The sequence below is a fragment of the Mastigoproctus giganteus genome, chromosome 6 (genome assembly GCF_048544385.1).
Source record: "Mastigoproctus giganteus isolate SK-2022 chromosome 6, ASM4854438v1, whole genome shotgun sequence".
Lineage (NCBI taxonomy): Eukaryota > Metazoa > Arthropoda > Arachnida > Uropygi > Thelyphonidae > Mastigoproctus > Mastigoproctus giganteus.
The window spans coordinates 207,998,251-208,021,131 of NC_143580.1; the positions used below are offsets into that span (position 1 = coordinate 207,998,251).

The 22,881-nt window shown below is 39.0% G+C and overlaps 1 protein-coding gene across 1 annotated transcript in view; it reads right to left on the reverse strand.

The window, feature by feature from the left end:
- The window catches only part of LOC150084911 (tRNA wybutosine-synthesizing protein 4-like), a 156,719-nt gene that overhangs the window by 44,105 nt on the left and 89,733 nt on the right, over positions 1-22,881 (reverse strand). The window contains exons 11-12 of the mRNA XM_090375637.1: positions 22,043-22,226; positions 13,505-13,598 (exon numbers count right to left, since the gene is read on the reverse strand). Of these exons, the coding sequence (XP_090231763.1) occupies positions 13,505-13,598; positions 22,043-22,226 (278 nt within the window). The remainder of the gene's footprint in view (positions 1-13,504; positions 13,599-22,042; positions 22,227-22,881) is intronic.

The following is a 22,881-nucleotide window of genomic DNA, read 5'->3' on the forward strand; positions in this document are numbered from 1 at the left end:
GTAGTAACAAATTGGCAGTTGGAAACTTTTTAGACAAGTTGTCCAGAGACAGAAAGGTTGCAATTGTAGTAGCAAATACGTCATCTAAGCCACTGCATCTCACAGCAGGCTAGCAAAAGTTGAATGTATTAATATGCAAAAGATTAATTTTGCAGGTAAACAAAAGAGTGATAAGAAATCGTCTCCACTGAAGATTTTGAACTGAATCATTTGACTGTTAATGAACGCCAAGAACTAGTTAAGCTATTGAATAGGTACAAAGATGTTTTTGCAAAATCTCCTTCCCAATTGCAATACCAAAACTGCAGTGGTGATATTGTTCCACTGTAGTCCAACACAGAATAAAATTAGAAATAGTCTTCCAATCAAGCAGAGAGCCTAACGCACGCCCTATGCCTTGCAAAGACAGGTTGAAAATCAGGTCAATGAATTGTTGGATGCAAGCATAATTTCACCGAGTGCGTCACCATATTCAGCTCCAATTGCAATGGTGAAAAAACGGGATGGTTCACTTAGCATGTGCATTGATTTCCGTAAGCTTAATGCCAAAACTGTTGCCGATAACTTTCCTATACCTCAGATAACTGAAATTTTGGATATTCTGGGAAAAGCACATTACTATATCACTCTCGATCTTCAGTCAGGGTTCTGACAGATTCCTGTCCACCCTGCAGACAGACAGAAAACAGCTTTTAAAACTGGCCACACCTTGTACGAGTTCAGAAGACTGTCGTTCGGGTTAAAAAATAGTCCAGCAACGTTTGTGAGGGCCATGTCTATTATCCTTCAAGACCTCAGAAAAGAGTCCATCTTTTGCTAACTGGATGACATCATTATCGTAAGTGAAAATCTCAAAACGCATATGATAAGATTAGAAATAGTCTTCGAATGATTGAGACAATATGACCTTAAACTCAAGATATCCAAATCCGAATTCTTGAAGCAGGAGATAACTTATCTTGGACATCGAGTCAGTTCAGACGGAGTCCTTCTGAATCCTGAGAATATGGTTGCCATCAAAAATTGCTTTACGCCTCAGACAGTCAAACAAGTGAGAAGATTCTTAGGGATGACTGGATTTTATAGAAAGTTTATCAAGGACTATGCAGAAATATCTCGACCATTAAGCAACCTCACAAAGAAAGAAACTTTTTTGTTTGGAATGAAACGACACAGTCTGCGTTTGAAAAACTGAAAACAGCACTGGCATCAGAACTGTTACTGATTTATCCAAACTTCTCCCAGCTTTTCTATCTAAGCATGGACACATCTTAGTATGCGATTGTGGGAATTTTGGAACAACAATCACAAAATGGCTTGAGGCAGCAAATTGCGTACACGAGTAGACTGCTGAAGCAGGCTGAGAAATCGTATAGCACTGTTGAAAAGGAGAGCTTGGCCGTTGTGTTTTCGATCTCACAGTTTAGAGCTTATTTATATGCAAGGAAGTTTGTCATAATCTCAGACAATGCTGCATTGAAATACCTTCTACAATTGAAGAACTCAACACCTCAATTAACTCGATGGAATTTGATGCTGCAAGATTATGATTTCTCAGTTGAATATCATCCAGGTCATTTGCACTCAAATGCAAATTTCTTATCTCGATCAGCGTTAGAGGAAGAGCCTAAGCCTAATCCATACAAGAGAATTGTCACAAAAACAGTTGCGCCGTTATCAACCAGAATCACTTTAGAAGCCTTAGTGATGCCAAGGCATACCACTAAAGATCTGATGAGGTCATTACAAACTAAAGATCTGATGAGGGAAGATAACAAACTAAATCCTTTAATTACACAATTAGAGAACAATACACAATCTTCAGTGAAGATCGCAGATTCATACTATTTCAGTGACGGAATATTATATCTAAGAATACTAGAGAGGGGCTTCAAGAGCAATTAGTTGTCCCAGATTCATTAAAAGCTTTTGACAAGACATTACAAATAATCCGGAAAGATTTTTTGGGTGAATATGTACAGTGATATCAAAAATTATGTGGGCACTTGTGCATCGTGTTTGGAAAGAAGAGGATGTAATCCAAAGGCGAGAGCAAACCTCATGCAAGTTCCGACTAAGTCATCACCTAGGTATAGAGTGAGTATGGATATCCACTACCCACCAGTTTAGAGGGAGATAAATACCTTCTAGTAGTGGTTGATTGCTTCACAAGGTATGCAGAAGTGATACCATTAAAAACACAGAAAGCTGAAGAAGTGGCAACCGCATTTGTTAATTTCGTTGTGGCAAGCATGGAATTCCACAAGTCCTATTAACAGACCATCGTAGTAATTTTTGCAGCCAGCTAATGAAAGACATTTACAAATGTCTTGGAATTAAGAAGCTTCAAACAACTGCATTCCATCCCCAGTGTAACGCCAAAGTGGCATGTCTAAATAAGACACTGCCATACTATCACATGTAGTCAATACCACACAATCAGACTGGCATATTTGTGTACATCTAGCAGTAGCAGCATATGACTTCACTGTTCACTCATCTACACAGGAAACACCGAACATTTTGTTATACAGAAAGGACATGGTCCTACCTCAACACATTTGGATATCTCCAATTCAACCAACATATGTTTCCTTGGAACATTACTCAGAGCAAATGGTAGCAAGGATGCAGGGGACATATGAAATTGTACGACAACACCTACAAGAAGCAGCGGAAAGTCAAGAGCAGTACCACTGTACTAAAGCTGTAGATAAGCAAATCAGAGTGGGCAGTGTGGTATACCTGTATAGGCCGAAAGTTAAACAAGTTGGCATGTCAAGGTAGTGGACCTTACAGAGTAACAGCCCAGACTTCTCCAGTGAATTTTCAAATACAATGCATCTATCGTCCAAGAGACAAACAACTAGTTCACATAGACAGACTGACCAAATAAGTTTAAGGCTCAGCTGGACAGGTATTTCGAACAAACAGAGGAGTGAAGTGGAGGTGGTTATTTTTTATTTATTTATTTTTTTTTTTTTTTTTGGCTGATGCTGCATAAGCTTGCTTTCTTGCATCAAATGCCTCTGCTAATGCTAATGCAAAGTTATAGATCGCAGACCATTTCCAGAACTACGCCTCCAGCTTCCCGAAGCAGATACATCACCAAAACCATCCTTGGAACACACTAAACCAAAAGAGGTTGATCAAGAGCCGGAAGAGGAAGAAGAAGAGCAATGGTTTGAACCAATTATGCCAACAACCGTAGTACCTAGGTTACCAGTGTCTATTCCTCATGGCTTTTTTTTTTTTTTAGGAGCATTAGCAACTAAGGCCATATTGCTCTGGGATATGCGGTGGTCATTCCCTGACCTTTCCGCATCCTCCGTATTTGGTGGTGACGGGCTCGAACCCCGGTATAATCAAGAAGCGCATGCTACGCACAGCTGCTCTTTCCCACCTGGCTACGGAGGCACCTATTCCTCACTGCATACCTGCCAAACAGAGGAGTGAAAGAACAATCAGTAGTGAAACAAGATCAAACAAGCAGTTCCACATGGTCGAAGGGAAAAGAGAGGTCACACTCAGCCTACACACCAGTATGACCTGCGCAGCAGAAGTCGAGAGCTTCAAGTCTCTGTACCACTTCCTAGAAATGATGAGGTGACAATAATTCCTCAATCACCGACCGAGCCAGTTATTCCCAAAGAAGTTCAAATTCCTGATGAAGATACAGAACAGATTATCCCTACTGATAGTGCAAATACTGAACCACAATCTCGACCAGTGCACAAGGGGGAGCAAAAGCACCAATGCCACCTTCAGATAACCTTGGACTATTGGATCGATCTGTGGGTTGGGTTACGGCTATCGATACCGAACGAACGAACTCAGGAAGACACTTCGGAACGAAATTGGGCTAACAGTGGATATGATTTATGTTATCAGGTTAATAGATGCATTAAAATAAGCTATTGATTAACATCCAAAAGTGAGGGTTTTCTTTTTGTTGTGTTTACCAACTCACTTGGTGCTGGACACAGAGATGGTCATCATAATGGAAAATAAATTAAAAGGAAAAAAAAGGAGGGATAAGCAAAGTTATGGCAAACCAAGGATTAATTGCAGGGTCGTGCCTATGTAGAAGAACCTGACCATAGAGATGAAGAAATGGATCAGTTTTGTTGGACTTTGTCAGTATGTTTTATCAGCAGTTATGCAAGTGTATGGCTCAACGAGTTACAAATTATCAAATGCCATAGGTAGGAAAATAGGAAAGAGAAGTGAATTTATCCTAACTTTATAAATTTCATGCAGAAGCACGAATTACTTTAATGAATCTAAAAAAAAAAAAAAAAAACCCCAAGAGTTTAGCACCAGAATTCTAATCAAATATAACCATTGAGCCAATACTATTAAAGCAGATAAAGCATTAAAGCATTTCCTCCCGCCAAATATATCAATTATGTAAAGTCAAATGTAAAGAGGAAGAACGCACTTAGTCTAGGGTATGACCAGTAATCTCCTAGTTACTTTTTGTTTTCTCTCTCTCTCTCTCTCTCTCTCATTACATGTCTAAATTCAAGTTCAAGAGAGAGGATCCACAGTGGCTAAGGAAGGAAGAAAAACCACATCCAATTTTTTTGGAGAAATGGAGAGAGGCAGTAGTCTGGTGTTTGGATGGTTCTTCCCAGTCACTTCTCGTTTTTCTCACTTTCCCAAATAATGGATTTAAGGGAAAAGAGGTAATATCTAGATTTCAAAGTGGAGATAAGGGATCTTCTTGTATTATTGAAAAAAAAATCAGTTTAATCTCAAATAAGAATTTGAAACAATATGAATCAGATTTTTACTTCCACAAACGATTTTCAAATAGAAGTTTACCTACTAATCAGAACTCTATCATGTATAAAACCTAGCATTGGTGTACATGCAAGTATACATCCACTGTTCTTACTCTTAGTTACCCTAACACAGCCCATGTATTTATTTGTTCCAAGATGACTCCCAGTAGATCTTTAAATCCCTAGCAACTTGCTCTCTAGGCTACTGCTCAATACAATAGAAGCAGTGCAAGAATCCCTTTCGCCTCTGCCTGTGGCTACTGTTAATCTTTTAGTCTGGGATTCCCCCCAAGCTAGCAGTTTTCCGACCCTCCTAATGCTGCCTCGATAGCATCAGCAAATATTTTTGCACCCTTTCTATTTAACTGTATCCCATCCCTGTAGAAGCAGTCTTTCCTGTTAGCAAGCACAGACCATGCTGAAAAAAATTCTACCCCGTGAGCCATGCACATTCTCTCCAAGACTGAATTGATTTTTTTTTTTTTTTTTTTTTTAACGTAAACCCCAAACACGAAAGGTATTATAACCTATAGTACTTAGTACTATAGGTTATAATACCTTTGGTTTGACTTTCTTGCATCAAATGTGCTTGGGTTGGCGGTTGAGAAGATGAAAGAAGATTTTTGTTGACATTACACTTGAACATCTGTAGACTGTAATTTTCAGGAAATATGAATGAAGGAAGGTTGTTCCAGAAGACGGCAGTTGAATGAATAAAAGAGAAAGATGAAAAGTTGGTTCTGTGAGTTTGAAGTTGGACAGTAAATGGATGTTGGCTGGCGGCGGCACATCTTCGAACTGTTTTGAAAGAGAAAGCAGGAATTATAGAAGCCAATTCAGAAGAACAGTGCTCATGGAAATATCTGTAGAAGAGGCATGCAGCATAAACAGTATGTCTATGAGACAGCGAGTGGACAAACTCTTTTAGAGATGAATCGTTAATTCAATTAACCTAACTTTCCTCTTCTGAACGGAATCAAGAAGCCTGAGAGAGGTTTTGGGGGCACCACCCCAGATGTGGGAACAATATTCCATGGTAGGGTGGATTTGCGATTTGTACAGAGAGAGAGCAGCTGTTTGGAAGAAAAGTAATACCGAGAACGAAACAGAAAACCAAGTTTTTTAGATGCAGAGGAAGCAATATTTGTAATGTGCTTGTGCCAAGAGAGAGAGATTAGAAGTCAGGGTAATTCCCAAAAGAGATATATCATTTTGCCTAGAAATAGGAGTGTCACCAAAGATAACCATAGGGGCAGAAGAATCCTTTTTGTGAGATATAAGACAAGACTGAGTTTTAGAAGGATTGAAATCAGCTAAGTTGTCTTTGCCCCAATGGAGAATTACCTGGAGATCGGCATTTAAAGAATTGGTAGCAGATTTTCGAAAGTTGAAGCTGATTGAGTAGGGCAAAGTTTCTCAAAATGGAAAGTGGAATGCAATGTGCTACGATCGGCAAAACTATGGATAGAATTTCCAGTCAATGGAAGAAGGTCATTAATATACAAGACGAAATGAGTGGGGGAAATAACTGAACCTTGGGGGACACCAGCATTAGTGGAGAAGTTAGAAGACAGAGAGCCATCTACCATCACCCTCAGTGAGCGATCAGAGAGAAAACTGGATAACCAATTACAAAAAACAGTTGGCAAACCATAAGATGGAAGCTTGTTTAGAAAACCTTTATGCCAAACATGATCAAAAGCCTTTGAGATGTCAAGAGCAACTGCTTGTTGTTGTTGTTATTTGGTTTTTAGGAGCATTAGCAACTAAGGCCACATTGCTCCGGGAATATGCGGTGTTCATTCCCTGACCTTTCCGCATCCTCCGTATTTGGTGGTGACAAGAAGTGTGTGCTACGCACTGCTGCTCCTTCCCACCTGGCTACGGAGGCGCCTCAACTGCTTGTGTTTCACCGAACTTTTCCATGGAATTAGTCCATAAGTGGGTAACATAATCCAGAATATCACCAGTGGATCAACACTGATGGAATCCATACTGGCGATCATTGATCAGACGGAAGGTTTCTAGGTAGTTTAAGAGTTGGCGGTTAATTGATTTCTCCATTACTTTAGAAAGAGTAGAAGTAATTGCAATTGGATGGGAGGGATTTGTCACCCTTTTTAGGAACTGGCTAGATATGAGCAAATTTCCAAGCAGTAGGAAAAACACCTTTGGAATAAGAAAGTGAAAAAAGACGGCAAAGAACAGGAGTAATTTCAGAGCACAGGTTTTGAGAATAAGTGTAGAAATACCATAGGGACCTGGAGCTTTCTTAGCATCAAGATTCGTCAAAATCCTTCTGACATACTTTTGACAGAAGACCACAGGAGGCATTGAACGGAGTGTGTTGGGAATGGTGGGAGGTGTTTTACCAAGATCATTAATACACGAGTTGGAAGAAAAGTGGGATGCTAGCAGGTCAGCTTTATCCTTGGCTGAAGTGACAGCAGAACCATCTGGTTAGGACAGAGGTGGGAGCAGAGATGGACAAAATTTGCAGCCAATAGCTTTGGCAAGAGACCAGAATGCTCGGCTTCCATTAGCACAAGAAGCAAGTTTTCTACTCTTTGCCTGTTCAAACTACAGTTTGGACTGATTAATAACAGCTTTACAATTGTTGCGAGCTTTGGTGTAGGCAGAAAATGACACTGAAGAATTAGAAATAAACCAATTACTATATGCAATGTTCTTCTCTTGAACAGCCCTAGCACATTTATTGGAAGACCAAGGTTTAGATAAAGGACGAGATTTTAAAGTGGAGTGTGGGATAAAGGATTCCATTCCTGCAAGAATAATTTCACTGACACGATCTGAGCAAACATTGACATCAGAAGTTTTGAAACAGTAATCCGATCAAGGAAAAGAAGAAAAGAAATCTCGCAGGTCATCCCATTTTGCATTCTTGTAATGCCAAACAATACGAGGCTGGGAATAGCCATGAGATAAAGGCTCCATTGGAGAAGAGACAATCACCAAGTTATGATCTGAGGTGCCTAAAGGACCTCTCACTTCGACCATGTACTTAGAAGGGCTGTTTGCGAGAAAAAGATCAAGCATGTTGGCTGTATGGTTGGGACTGTCCGGTATTTTTGTAGGTAAATGAACAATCTGTGCAAGGTCAGTAGTAATTGCAAAAGCCTCAGCATCTCGACCAGCTGGGTCGGTGTGACTAGAAAACGGAAGCCAGCTGGAGTTGTAAACATTAAAATCACCAAGGAAAATTACCTCATGATAAGAAAGTTGGACTGGTTGTTGTTGTTATGGGAGTTTAAAGGTGCATAAGCTACTATGGCTATAATGCGCCTAGTTGAACTGGAGAAAGTCAAGTTGCAAAGAGAGGAAGTCAAAGAGCTTCAAGTGATTAGTGGAGTTGGGAGAATGGTAGAGACAACAGATGAATTTGACACAATGAGGTAGAGAGATTTTAAGCCAGAGAAGATTGAAAAGAGGAGATTCCAAATTGACAAGTCTCTGACAGGGAATATTGGAACGGACATATGCACAAGTACCACTTTTGAGGCGAAAGGAATCATACAGCGAATAATTTGGGCAACTGAGATAAGCAGTAGTTGAATCAACCGATAACTGAGATTCTGTCAGAAAAAGTACATGGGGTTTGGCTGACTGCAAGTGGAAATGGACATCGTTGAGATTAGAATTGAGACCACGTATATTTGTGAAATGAATTAGGAAGTGTTTGGGAGGTTTAGATCTTTTTGCAGATAAGCTTACTCTATTAGTTTGACAATTCATGGTATATTGAACAGTAAGAAAAAGTGGGTGGAACATGCTATATGAAGTAATGAAATTTTTGGATAGGGCATACACATGGTAAGAATATACCCAGATCCTTGATAACGTGGCCTCAATTGACAAGGCTCTCATCATATACTCCCTACTATCGTGTGTTGGCAGAATTGCAGACAGTTTCAAATTTAACCCTAACTCGTGACTTTTTTTCAGCATTGATCTGTACTTGTTAAGTAAATCTGCAGATCTCTTACTCTTAAGGTCATTAGTACCAACGTGTACAATAATATCACCTTTTGTGCCCTTAAAAGATGATATCTGCCCTACAATGTCATCAACTTTTGCCCCTGGCAGTTGATTGGACAACTTGCCCTCTGGCAAGCTTGTCCATCATAATTCAATAGACAAGTCTCCAGGGGTCACTTCCAGTGGAAAAAACAACAGAAAAAGGAATCCATGCCAGGATTCCTTTTTCCTGGTTTTAATAAGGATTAAGAAGCAATTCCTTAAGTTCCTGCATGCTTCCTGGTGGGCATCAATTTCTGCTTAGGAGCAGGGTGGCTCTGACATGCTGGAACTGTTTTCTGGAGGCATTGACCACTTTGTGGAGTTGTTTGAACCCTTGACACCACCACAAATAGCTTTGATGCAGGATTTCTTCTTTTTTTTTAAAGGCAAGGTTGCAAGCATGCAGTATGGTCTTCGTTATGATGGTTGAGTGTTCAGCTGGTGTGATCTAGTTATGAGAATAATGTCGACTGAGCTTAACCAGAGTATGCTACTAAACGTCGGGAGATTTCCTGGTTTGTTCAAAACATCTAGATGTGTGAGCAGGAAGTCCTCAAGATGCTGCCCATGAGGGGGCCCCCACTCTGTCCGGAGTGAGGCTGTGCCACAAAGCCAAGCAACAGTCGCATCCATGAAGATTAGGAGTTTCACTGGGAAGAGCAAGAAGAGTGGAGATACTGTATAGAAGTTATTATATCTTTGTGGAGCTTTGCATAGGTAGAGCAAGCCAAGGTAAAAAGAAATTTTAACATTATTATTATTATTAGCCATTATTATTATGCAAGGAAGCCTGAGGCTTGGAATCACCAATAAAGAGAAGAATGATAATATCCAGCTCAGGACCCTGGGTGTGCCACACCCATACTCACCAGATGTGAGCCCCAGAGGTTAATATATATGGCAGTTGGAGAGCATAGGAAGTTGATCTTAGTAACTGTTAACTATGTGTTGTACATGACAATGGCGGCCCAAGGCAGGCCAGACAAGCATTCAATCACCCTGTAACTCCATGGGTACCTTGAACTTTGGCAGAATGAGTATAGGCTTCGCTGAGTGGTCAGGTGTGAGGGTGCATAAGTACACATCCCTTGAGTGATCAGGGGTTCAAGGCCGTAACTGCTAAATATGGTACAATGTGTAGGCACTGCGCCTTTCTGGGAACAGTGCCCACATGTAGAGACCATTGGGGCACAGGTGTGTGTGTGTGTCCAAATTTTTTGACATTTAAAGAATTTTGGGACAGGGAAATGCTCCTGAAACCGATGGCTGCTCCACCTCAAATATACCATCTTGTGCCTCCAAATCCTAGGAAAAAATTTGATGATCCAGTTACACGCATTACCCGATTTGGTCTTCATGGGTTATTTGAGGATCAGTTCTTGTGTCAGGTCTTTCTTAAGTATATAGTCTTGCAAGTTTCTTTGGTAAAGCTCTTCAATTAACTCATCAGATGGGAGCAATTCGTCAACATCGGAAAGGACAATTGATGGTCCCTTTTGTTTGGAGACTTCAGCTCACAATCCAGCACTTGTAACTTTGGGATTCTTCAGGATGTGCTGTACCCCCCCAGTCATAGTCTCAATAATAATTCCCAGGTTTTTCATTTTCCTAATACTTCTGATCTTGATGGCCTGCATTTGTGCCTTAAGCTTCAAGGCAACTGCCTCCTTGGATTGAAATGGGGTAACATCTGATAACTAGGTTTTGCTTTTTGATGAGAATTGACTTTGCCTCCGTGGTTGCTGGCAGTGATTGATCCACTTGTGGGGTCCTCAGCAAATAAGTGGGGGCACTGATATTTCATTTCTCTTCTGCTCATTCAACAAAAGGTCAACTTAGGCCTTGTATCTCTCTTGTCCACATGGAGGTTTAAAACTAATTTCCATCTTTCTTCATATATTTATGATTTTGATGTGTGCAGCAGATGCAATTCTATTTATTTGCAATGACACAAAGTCTTTAAGTTCAGCTCTAATTTGCATCACCTGGCAGATAGGATACCCTCAGGGATGGCAGGGCAATTAGCATTAGTAGAGGCATACGATGCAAGAAAGCAAGCTTATGCAGCATCAGCCACAAAAACTCCTCCCATTCCACTCCTCCATTCGTTCCAAATGCCTGTCCAGCTCAGCCTTAAATTTATTTAGGCTATCAACTTTCACAACAAAAGATGGAAGTCTGTTCCACCAATCAACCACCCGCACATCTATTCTACAACTCTTTCCTCAATTTCAATCTATGCCCCCCCTTAGGTTCTTAATCTGAGCAAGAGGAAGAATCCCATCGGCATTCAGCTTGCTCAACCCATTCAAGGCCTTATACACCTTAATCAGATCACCTCTCAGGTGCCTAATCTCCGGGCACTGCAATTTGCAGGCTTGTTGTCAAAATCCTCAATAATGCATATTTCTTCAGTAACTGTGCCAGCATGTGAAGGTTGCATATGTGCATGATGTTTGCTAATGTGCCCAGTTGCAACAGATTACTTATTTAGGTTCTCCAGAGGAATGGAGACAAGACTGGCTCTGTTGGGAGCATCATAATGGTCCAAATTGTAGGAAGCCATTTCATTATCAGATATTTTGTGTTAATCAAGCCATAAAATCAAGTATTCAGAAAATCAAGATGATTTCAGTCAGATTAAAGGGACAGCAACTAAGGCAGTTTGATAGGACTGTCTGAGAGAAGAATGAGGTATGGCATGTTGCTGTAGCTTGATTCCTCACCAAGATATGGTTGGGCAATTGATTGCACTCTTTTCACAGGGTAAACCTTTAGGAATGTCCATAAAGAATTTTAAAAATACCTTTTAAATAAATTTTTAACTGTATACCATGTAAAAGATAATGAAAATAATTATAGAATTAAATGTTTATTGCATAAAACAGCAGTTCTCAAAATGTGTTCCGCGAAATATTTTAAATTTTCAAGGCAAACACGGCGAAACTCGACATCTGTCGGACACTGTGCAAACTACTAGCTCAAGGCAGTTCACAGTTTCAATATTACTTATTAAGTAACGTTGAAATTTAAATTTGGTTAAAGTAGTTAATTTGGACTTAACTACTTAATAAACGGAACTGTTAGATATTTCTTTTGACCAAGGGTGCCATGAAAAATTACTGAGACACTAAGAGTGCCGTGAACTAAGAAAATTTGCGTACCTCTGGCATAAAATACACAATGAAGAAACTATTTGTTATGGAAATATTTGAACAGTGTTGGCTTTCTTTTTTTCATCAATCAATTTCCGATAGCCAACAACAATCTTCTCTAGGCCCTGGCGAAATAAATATTGCAGAGAACCTCAAACCTTTTGTTTGCAGTTCTCTGCGATACAAAAGTTCGCAAAGAACTGCATTTTATTCTAGTTCTTTTACTACTATCTCCTTTGCAGTACTGATTCATTTAAAAATAAATATTTTTTTTTGTAATTTAAAAATTAGAATTTTTAAATGCAAGTCTGCAAGTGACTTTATTAGTTAGCTGGAGACAAACAAGTAACATGCCTTCTTCTTGATGGAACACACCGAGGCAGGCAGTGAGCAAACACCTGTTTATTGCCCATCCGACATATGGTAAGCTTAGCGTGTGATTCAAAGCTTTTTCAACGATCACATAAAAAAAATTGCGTTAACTGGAAATTTGCATTGTGTAAAGTGAAAAGTGGTATAATTTTTTCAAATAGCGGTAACGGAAAAACGAGTTAATCGAACTTGCGTTATGCAAGGCCTGGCTGTACTAAGTACTATAGGTTCTAATATATTTTGTGTTTGGAGTTTTGTGGGAAGGACAGCAATTCTACCAACTGTGCTACCCACAGGGGCAATGGATTGAGTAAGCCCAATGCTGATAGCATTCTTTCTCTTGGTTAGCCTACAAATAGGACATAAATTCAAATTGAGGAAGGATTGCAGAAATAAATAAATAAAGATGTGCAGAAATTTGTCTTCCGCCAACAGGGTTCATTGTTGTTTTATTCAGGTAGTTGAATGAATAAACTACCATCTGTTGTTGTAAGTGGGTAGTTTGAATAAATTCAAGGAAGAACTACACAAACCATTGCAGGAGATCAACAGGTGATGTGGAAAGGGTTTTTTTCGGTTGATACTGTATAAGCTTGCTTTTCTGCCTCATTTTCCATTAAAAAAAGGTAAACTGCAGCCATTATCAATCCACTGCAGAATAGAAGACTCCTCAACTATTCATGTTGAGGGAATGGACCATAATCTGCCAAACTGGTCCAATGCGATTTGGCAGATTGACCATATTTAGCAGTCGGGGGTTTGAACCCCGGTCTACTCAAAGAGCATATGCTACTGCACTCCAGCTCCTGACCACTCAGCTACAGAGGCCTCATTTGTCATTACTAATACTAATCTATCTTAAAGTTCTTTTTATTATTATTATTTACATCAACTATGTCTCCCTACAAAGAAATATGGTGAATATTCTCACAGCTCCAGGCAAAGTTGCCATCTTCCTTTACAAGCTCTAGTTTTATGAAAGCGTTGAGGCTGGTGATCTCTCAATGTTATCAGAATTGAAACACACAAAATTAAAAATAGACAAAAACAATGATCTAGAAAAAAATTTAAATATTTTTCATTTTATATGAAAAATATTAATAAAATTACATTATATTTCTAAATATATTTAAGCATATATAACAAACATACCTTTTCAGTAAATTACTTGCTAAAACTTTTTTAAATTTAATGTCTCCAGAAGTACATAGATATTGTGAATAATCAACAGGAATAACCATAGAAACTGAAAAGGAAAACAACTTTATTTTAAATTGTAGATTTAGCAGCAAATGAAACAAATTATTTCCAAAAAAATTTATAAACAAACAATGTCATAAAAAAAAATATATAATATGCAGTTTAATTTTTTCGCCCAAAAATTTTGGTGTGGAAAGAGTTGAAAATTATCTAAGCATAAAAAATCTATTAAATATATTGCATAATGTTTAAATTAAAATAAATACATATTTAAAATGATTATTCATAAATAAATTCACCTTTACTGTGTGTATGTAAAAAATATGGACTTTGGAAAATCTAACCCCCCCCCCTGCCTCCAATGTCTTCAGGTAGAAGATCAGTAAACAGAGCAACATTACATGATAAGAGGCATGAAAAAATATTTGAACAGTTAACATACACTATATACATTTTTTATAATGAAAACCCAAAAGTGAAAGGTATTAGAACCTATAGTACTTATTAAAGTACAAGAGTTGAAGGTGAAAGAAGATAGTTGTTAACGTTAGACTTGAATTTCTGTAGATTGTAATTTTCAAGAAATATGAGTGATGGGAAGTTGAAGGAATAAATGAGGAAGAAGAAAAGTTGGTTCTGGGAGTTTGAAGTTGGACATTAAAAGGATGCTAACTGGTTGTGGCACAAGTACTAACTAGTCTGGAAGAGAGAGGGGGAATTATAGAAGCCAATTCAGAAGAACAGTGGCCATGGAAGTAGCTATATAAAGGCATGCAGCAGAAACAGAACATCTATAAGAGAGAGAGAGAGTTGGTGTAAGAGATAGGTCCTTAATTAACCTAACTAACCTCTTTTGAATGGAGTCTAAGAGCCTGAGAACACCACCGCAGGTGTGGGAATAATATTCCATGGTAGGGCAGATTTGAGATTTGTACAGCGTGAACTGTCGAGAAGAAAAGTAACATCTAGAGTAAAAGAGATTACCCAGGTATTTAGATGCAGAGGAAGCGATATTAGTGATGTGCTTATGCCAAGCGAGATTAGAAATTAGGGTAATCCCTAAGAGAGATATGTGATTTTGTCTAGGAATGTGAGTGTAATAGAAAATAAATATAGGAGCAGAAGAATCCTTTTTACAAAATACACTGGTGTGCAAAACTTAAGGACCAACACTATTTCTAAAGGTTACAATCACAAAATCTTTACTTAAGGTACTCTTTATTGATGAGAGTAGATTCAGTCTCAGTAGCGATTCTGGATATCAGCTAATCTGGAGAGAGGTTGGCACATGGTATCACCCTGCAAACATGACTGAAAGGGATCGATATGGCAGTCGAGGTGTTCTTGTCTGGGGAGGCGTTATCTTGAATGGAAGTACACAACTCCAGATACTGGAAGGCGGTACTGTAACCGGTGCACACTACTGTATTGAGGTAATCTTTCCCCATATGCATCTGTTCTGAGGAGCCATTGGCCCAGAGTTCGTGTTTATGGATGATAACGTCACACCACATCGCACTGCATATTGATATGCTTTTGGAAAGTGAGGACATTGTTCGTATGGATTGGCCCGCCCATTTCACCCAATCTAAATCCCATCAAACACATGGAACACTCTGGGGAGATGCCTAGCAGCACATCCACACCCACCAGAAAATGTTCACCAGCTGAAGATGGCGCTGACAGAGGAATGGACGATGTTACTGCAAGAACTTATCAACAACACTGTTCTAAGTATGGGCAGACGGTGCAAAGCCTGCATCGACATTAGGAGTGGCCATATCTCCTACTAAGGACCACCTCTTCCCTTTGTTCCATCTTTGGCAGTGATGCATCTGTATCGTGGCAGCCAGTACTATGTTGCCATTTTTGAATAAAGTCCCTCTGTTCTGTTTTGTTTCCATTGTTGTGTTGGTGTTGTTTCCTTCATCATTTCTGTACCTCACAAGGTTCCTTTGGTATGCTTTTCCCATATCCAGGCCACTCCTATGAGAAGCTACAGGTGAAAACCTGACTGGTCCTTAAATTTTGCACACCAGTGTATGACAGGACTGAGTTTTAGAAGGAGTAAAATCAACTAAATTATGTTTTCCCCACTGGAGAATTACCTGGAAATTAGCATTTAAGGAATTGGTAGCGGATAATTGATAAATTGAAACTGTGCAGGGCAAGGTTTTTTTCTCAAACTGGAAGGTGGAATGCAATGTGCTATCATCAGCAAAACTATGAATAGGATGTCCCATCAACGGAAGAGGGTGATTAATATACAAGAGGAAAAGAGTGGGAGAAAGAACTGAACCTGGGGAACATTAAAATTAGTGAAGAAATTAGAAGACAGAGAGCTACTAACATCATACAAAACAGTTGGCAAACCATAAGATAGAAGCTTATTTAGAATACCTTTATTTCAAACTCGATCAAAAGTCTTTTGACCATCAACAGCAACTGCTCGAGTTTCACCAAATTTCAATGAATTTGTCTACTGATGGGTAACATAAGCCAGTAAAAAAAAAAAAAAAGTAAAGTGCAGCCATTATCAACCCACTGCAGGATGGAAGCCTCCTCAACAATTCATGCTGAGGGAAATGGACCATAATCTGCCACGCTGGTCTAGTGCGGGTTGGCAGATCGACCGTATTCAGCAGTCAGGGGCTTGAATCCCGATCTACTCAAAGAGAGTGTGCTACTGCACTCCCGCTCCTGCCCACTCAGCTACGGAGGCCTTTATATATCACCAGTATAAGCCAGTATATATCACCAATGGATCAACACTAATGGAATCCACATTGGCAATCACTGATCAGATGGAAAGGTTCTGGATAGTTCAGGAGTTGGATTTCTCCATCAATTTAGAAAGAGTAGAAGAAAATGCAATGGGATGATTATTGAATATGAGGGATTTTTCACCCTTTATTTTGGAACCAGATGGATATGGGCAAATTTTCAAGCAGAAGGAAAAACAGCAGTGGAATAAGACAGTGTAACAAGAACAGGAGTGAACTCAAAACCTTTATCAGATTTTGAGAACAAGTGGAGAAATACCATGAAGTTTTACTGTATGGTACTACTTTTTCTGGGGGGAGGGGAGGGGAGGATATGCACCATACTATTAAATATGTCAGTTTTATCACAGATGCACATATTAAAATAAACTGCATTAATAAAAACTGTATAAAAACTTTATATAGAAGTTTTCATCAAGTACAGGGTTGATACCAAAAGTAACGAGCATCAAGAGATTATACAGGGTGATTCAGGAGGAATAATAAATATTTTGGGAGGTTATAGTATCGATTATTCTGAGTAAAAAAGTTCATATTAATATGTGTCGAATTCTCAATGGATACGGAGATACAGCTGTTTGAAACGGGTGCACACAGCTCCCTGAATCAGATGTGACCAAGAATCAGTTATAACCTGACGCTGTTTGACATTAGAAGTGTTGTTAAGAATACCGCATATCTTCACACATGCTGAATATGCCGATATGGTGTTTGTCTACGGTTTTTGTGGTGGAAGTGCTACTGCTGCTTGTAGAGAATACCGTTGACGGTTTCCTAACCACAGAATACCGGATTAAAGAGTGTTTACACCAAAACTGTGTAAGACTGGTACAGTTCCCAGTGCTCATATTTCTTTTGAACGTGCAAATGAACAAAATGTGGACGAAAGAGAACACATTCTTCAGTCTGTAGAACGTAGTCCTACTATTAGCACACAAAGAATTTCTAGATGTATCGGTGTTCTACAGACAAGAGTATTGACAAACATTATGTGAGCACGGCTTGTATCCATTTCACATAATCCATTTCATGGGTGGGTCGGAAAACTGATAGCTTGGGGGGGATACAAGGACTAATAGTTTAACAGTAGCCGTAGGCAGAGGTGAAGGTGATTCTTGCACAACTTCTATTAGAATAAGTAGCGACCTGGAGCGAGGGGTGTTGGGGATTTCGGGGACGGGTGGCAGTCATCGTGAAACAGGTGGGTATATGGGATGTGTTAGAGTAACTAAGAATAAGAATAGGTGCATGTATACTTGCATGCATACCAATGCTAGAAGTATAGTAAATAAATTTGATGAATTTGAAGTGTTGGTCAAGACATCAAAGGCGGATATTGTTGGGATATCAGAGACGTGGTGTCACACAGATATAAGGAATGCCGAACTGCAATTTGGGGAGTACAATGTGTACAGAAAGGATAGACAGGATAGGAAGGGAGGAGGTGTTATGCTGTTAATTAAGAAAAACATAAAATCAAAAGAAGTGCATCCACTTGATATAGATGAACAGTGCACTGTTGAGTCAGTTTGGTGTGACATAAGCACTGCGAAAGCAAAAATAAGAGGAGTGTGTTATAGGCCTAATGACTCGAATGAGTACAATGAACAATTGTACAGAGAAATAGAGTGGGCTAGTAAATCGGAATGTCTTATAATGGGGGATTTTAACTTCCCAGATATTGACTGGAACTTGTGGGTTGGGCACTCTCACACTAGTCAGACTTTTGTGGATTTATTGGATGATTGTTTTCTGCAGCAGCATGTTCGAGAGGCAACCAGAGAAAGTAATACTCTTGATCTGGTTATCAGCAGTGATCATTCATGTATTAGGAATTTGCAGGTAAAAGAACCACTAGGTGGCAGTGATCACAGTGTACTCACGTGGGATTTACTTAAAGATTTAATTACCATCAGGGGTAAAGGAAAGGGTTTTTGCTTCCGTAAAGGCGAGTACAGTGGTCTCCGACAGTTTTTAAATTCTGTACAGTGGGATCAACTGGCGATGTTACCAACAGTAAATTCTAAGTGGGAAGCATTCAAGGAATTAATCGTGGAAGCTACTAAAAGTTTCATACCTATTAAGAAATATTGTTCAAGGTTTAGGCCTAAATGCTAGAAGAAAAATGCATGGGACGCATATAAATTATCAAGCGACTCAGAAGCCTATGGCAGATATAAGTTAATCTGTAATCAGGTCACAAAGGAGGTTCGGCAGGCGAAGGCAGATTACGAGAAATCCTTGGCAAAAGATGCTAAATAAAACAGCAAGGATTTCTTTACTTATATAAACTCCAAAAGGAAGGGGATGAATCTGATTGGTCCACTTGACATCGATGGTTCGACTGTTGATGATCCTGCTCAGATAGCAAATAAACTGAATGAGTATTTTGCAACTACATTCACACTCGAGGAATTATTAAGGTTTGAAAATGGCAGAAGGTTATCAAATTGTAGCAGGATACTTAATGATTTTGTAATAACTGAGAGCAAAGTGGAAGAGAAACTGTTGAAGTTAAATGTAAGAAAAGCACCTGGGGTGGATGGGATCTATCCAGTTATATTAAAGGAGGCGGCAAAGCAACTAAGCAAACCCTTAGCCATAATTATGAGAGCATCCTTGGACTCAGGGGAGGTTCCCACGGACTGGAGATGTGCAAATGTATCCCCAATTCACAAAGGGGGATCGAAGGGTGACACGCGTAATTACAGACCAGTTAGTTTAACTTCTGTTCTGGGTAAAATAATGGAGTCGCTGGTTAAAGATGCATTGCAGGATCATCTAGACAAGACTGCAGCAGTAATTCAGACACAGCATGGGTTTGTTAAGGGAAAGTCTGACAAATTTGTCTTGTCTGACAAATTTGATAGGATATTATGATGTGGTTACAAAGGAACTGGATGCAAAAAATAATTTTGATATCATATATTTGGATTTCAGGAAAGCTTTTGACACTATTGTACAAATTGGAGCAGAATGGTATTAAGGGTAAGTTGCTATAATGGATAAAAGGATGGTTAAGTGGGAGAAGACAGAGGGTGGTAATCAATGGGTGCTGCTCTTCTTGGACTAATGTTATTAGTGGAGTCCCACAGGGTTCGGTGTTGGGTCCACTGTTGTTTTGTATATTTATCAACGATATTGATGAAGGTATATCAGGCTTAATGTCGAAGTTTGCAGATGATACAAAGGTTGGCAGGGTTGTTAATGACAGTAATGGCAGTGTGCTACTGCAACAGGATCTAGATAATTTGGGCAGATGGGCTAAGAAGTGGCAACTGAAGTTTAACCTTGACAAATGCAAAGTACTGCATATGGGTAGAAGTATCCCCAGAGAAACGTACCAACTGTGTGGTACTACACTTAAGGTGGTAGAAAATGAAAAAGACCTGGGAGTAATTGTGCAGGCAGATATGAAGTTTTCTGAGCAATGCAGACAGGCTGCCAGGGCAGGTCATGGGGTTTTGTCATTGATATATAGGAATTTTGCTAGCAGGGAAAAGGAGGTGATTATCCCTCTGTATAAGGCAATGGTCGGGCCACGCCTTGAGTACTGCGTACAAGTCTGGAGGCCTCATTTTAGGAAGGATGTAGATTTACTTGAGTGTGTACAGAGAAGGGCAACAAGACTGGTGAGGGGAATGAAGGGATCCTCTTACTAAGAGAGGCTAAAGTTCTGCAAATTGCAGTGGCTGGAGACTAGACACCTGCGCGGTGATCTGATTGAGGTGTATGGGTTCAGCACGCTGAATTCTGATGGGATCCTTCCACTTGTTCAGATTACGAACCTAAGGGGGCATAAATTCAAATTAAGAAAGGACAGATGTAGAATAGATGTGCGGAAATTTGCCTTTAGCCAGCGGGTGGTTAATTGCTGGAACAAACTTCCATCTGTCATTGTGGAAGTTGATAGGTTGAATAAATTTAAGGAGGAACTGGACAGATATTTGGAGGGAATGGTGTGATTTTTTTTTTTTTTTTTGGCTGATGCTGCATAAGCTCATACATTTGCTTTCTTGCATCACATGCCACTACTACTACTACTACATACAGCAGGTGCAATGCTTTCAACAAGGAGACGACACTAAGCAATTAGAATTTTGTGGGTGTGTAAATGCTAATCGCTAATTAATTTCATTAATACTGTTCAGCGATGAAGCTACTTTCACCTGTGATGGTATCAACAACACCCGTAACTCTCATAGGTGGTGAGACGAAAATCCACATGCCACTGTAGAAACAAATTTTCAACATCTTTTTTTCAACAATCAGTTGATTGGGCCTGTTGCATTACAAAATAGTCTTACAGGGTCCATTTACCTAGTATTTCTGCAAAACAAAATTTCACTACTGATGGTGGATGTTCCCTTAGCTACAAGGATTGGTATGTACTTTCAGCATGATGGAGCTCCTACACATTATACCCATCTGGTGATACAATATCTAAATCAAACTTTCCCTGAACGATGGATCGGCTGTGGTGGTCCCATTCATTTGCCACCAAGGTCTCCAAGACCTCACTCCATTAGATTTTGGTTTGTGGGATGGATGAAAAGTGCAGTATACAAAGAAAAGGTGAATACAAGAGACAAATTACTTGCTCGCACTTTGGATACTGCTGCCCTCATAAAGGAATGCCTCAGAAGAACAACATGTCATATTACCACAAGAGTTGCAAGGTGCATTGAGGTGGGATTTTCAAACATATATTGTGAACTGTAAAAAATCTGTCAATTATTTGTGTTTTGTATCATTCAAAAAGTCAATAAATACAAACAATAAGTCATTTATCGTTCTTTAATACCTCTCATAATGGCTTTATGCACGCACACCAGTTTCAAACAACTGTATCCCCGTATCCATTGAAATTGGACACGTTTATATGAACTTTTTTACTCAGAATAATCGATACTATAACCTCCTAAAATATTTACTATTCCTCCTGAATCACCCTGTATACATTTGCAAAAAACAGTAGAGTATCAGAGTTACATATGCCACCTAACTTTTCTATTAAGAATGCTAAGTTGCCGCATGTGCACCAATTGCATTCCTGTCCTGCAGTGTGAGAGAACAGCTGTCAATTCACCAACATGCAGTGATCAGATTTCTTGTGAAGGAGGGGAACTCAGCAGCAGACATCTACATGTGATTTTGTAATGAATATGGGAATGCCTGTATGAGGATAAATAATGTCAGAAGATGGCTGAAACATTCCAAGGACAGAAATACATTTAAATATCATTAATCAAACAATTGCAAAGTTCTGCTGCGAAAGGCCCCTCATTTTCCTCCTTCTACAGCCCAGACTTGGTTCCCCCCCTGACTTGCAGCTGTCAGGTCCTTGAAATAAAAAAATTAAAAAAAAAAAAGTGAAGGGTCCATGAGAACAGTGACAGCCAAAAGCTGCACATTTTACAGTAGTGATAAAATATCCTCCAGCACTAGCAGAAATGAGCAAATTTTTCTGCAATTTTTCTGGAAGAACGTGTCTAGTTATTTCTGAGGCTATTTGTTTATATTTTTGTACCTTACTTTTTTTTGTGTAAAATAAATGTATTCATTACTTTTGGTACAACCCTTGTACAATTCATGAAATGCAAGCTTTAACTACATTAGTTACATTAATTACTTTAATTACGTTAGAATGTATTTTGTAATGTGCTTTTTATTGAAACAATAATAAAATAACTTGAACAATTCATACCTAAAGAAATAGCAAGTGACGAAAGGCCATTCTTGACAGCACAGGCCAACATATAATGTGAGCACTTTAAATGCCACTCTTCATACTCATCAAACAATTCTAAAAGACGAATACGGCAATGTTCTTCTGCAGAGAATAATTTTAGGAAATCATTCATTCCTACAGCAACACATGATGGCCAACCCTTTTGAAATGTAAATAAAATAATTTAAAATACCTTAAAAATCATTCTGCTAATTTTTAACATTTTTAATTTTACAAATTTTAAAAAACACAGAAACATTTAAAAAAGTGATGTCGATCAAATTCCATATTAGCGGAGGAAAGTTTACATATTAGTGATACACTAAAACTAAATGATATAATCAGAGCCATGTTACTGAATATATCAAATAATATTTGCACTGTCCCTTTATTCATTATTTATAAGATGATTTTTGCATAATAATTTAAATCTGAATACCATTTAGTCTCCAAAGATAACCTTTTTGATTACAGAATTCAAAATTTCTATTACTATTTATTCTACAGCTATGTAAACTTTCCTCTGCTAGTATGGTATTTGATAGACACCACTTTTTTAAATGTTTCTATGATTTTATTTAAATTTGTTAATGAAATCAATTACTCCTGTGTACATTTGCCCACCAATATTTTCCAACTGGTTATACAGTATTTTCTGCTTTCATTTCGATATACTCACAAGACAGGTGCCTCCGTAGCCAAGTGGGCTGGAGCAGCAGTGCGTAGCACATGCTTCTTGATTAGACCGGGGGTCGAGCCCGTGACCACCAAATACGGAGGATGCGGAAAGGTCAGGGAATGACCACCACATATCC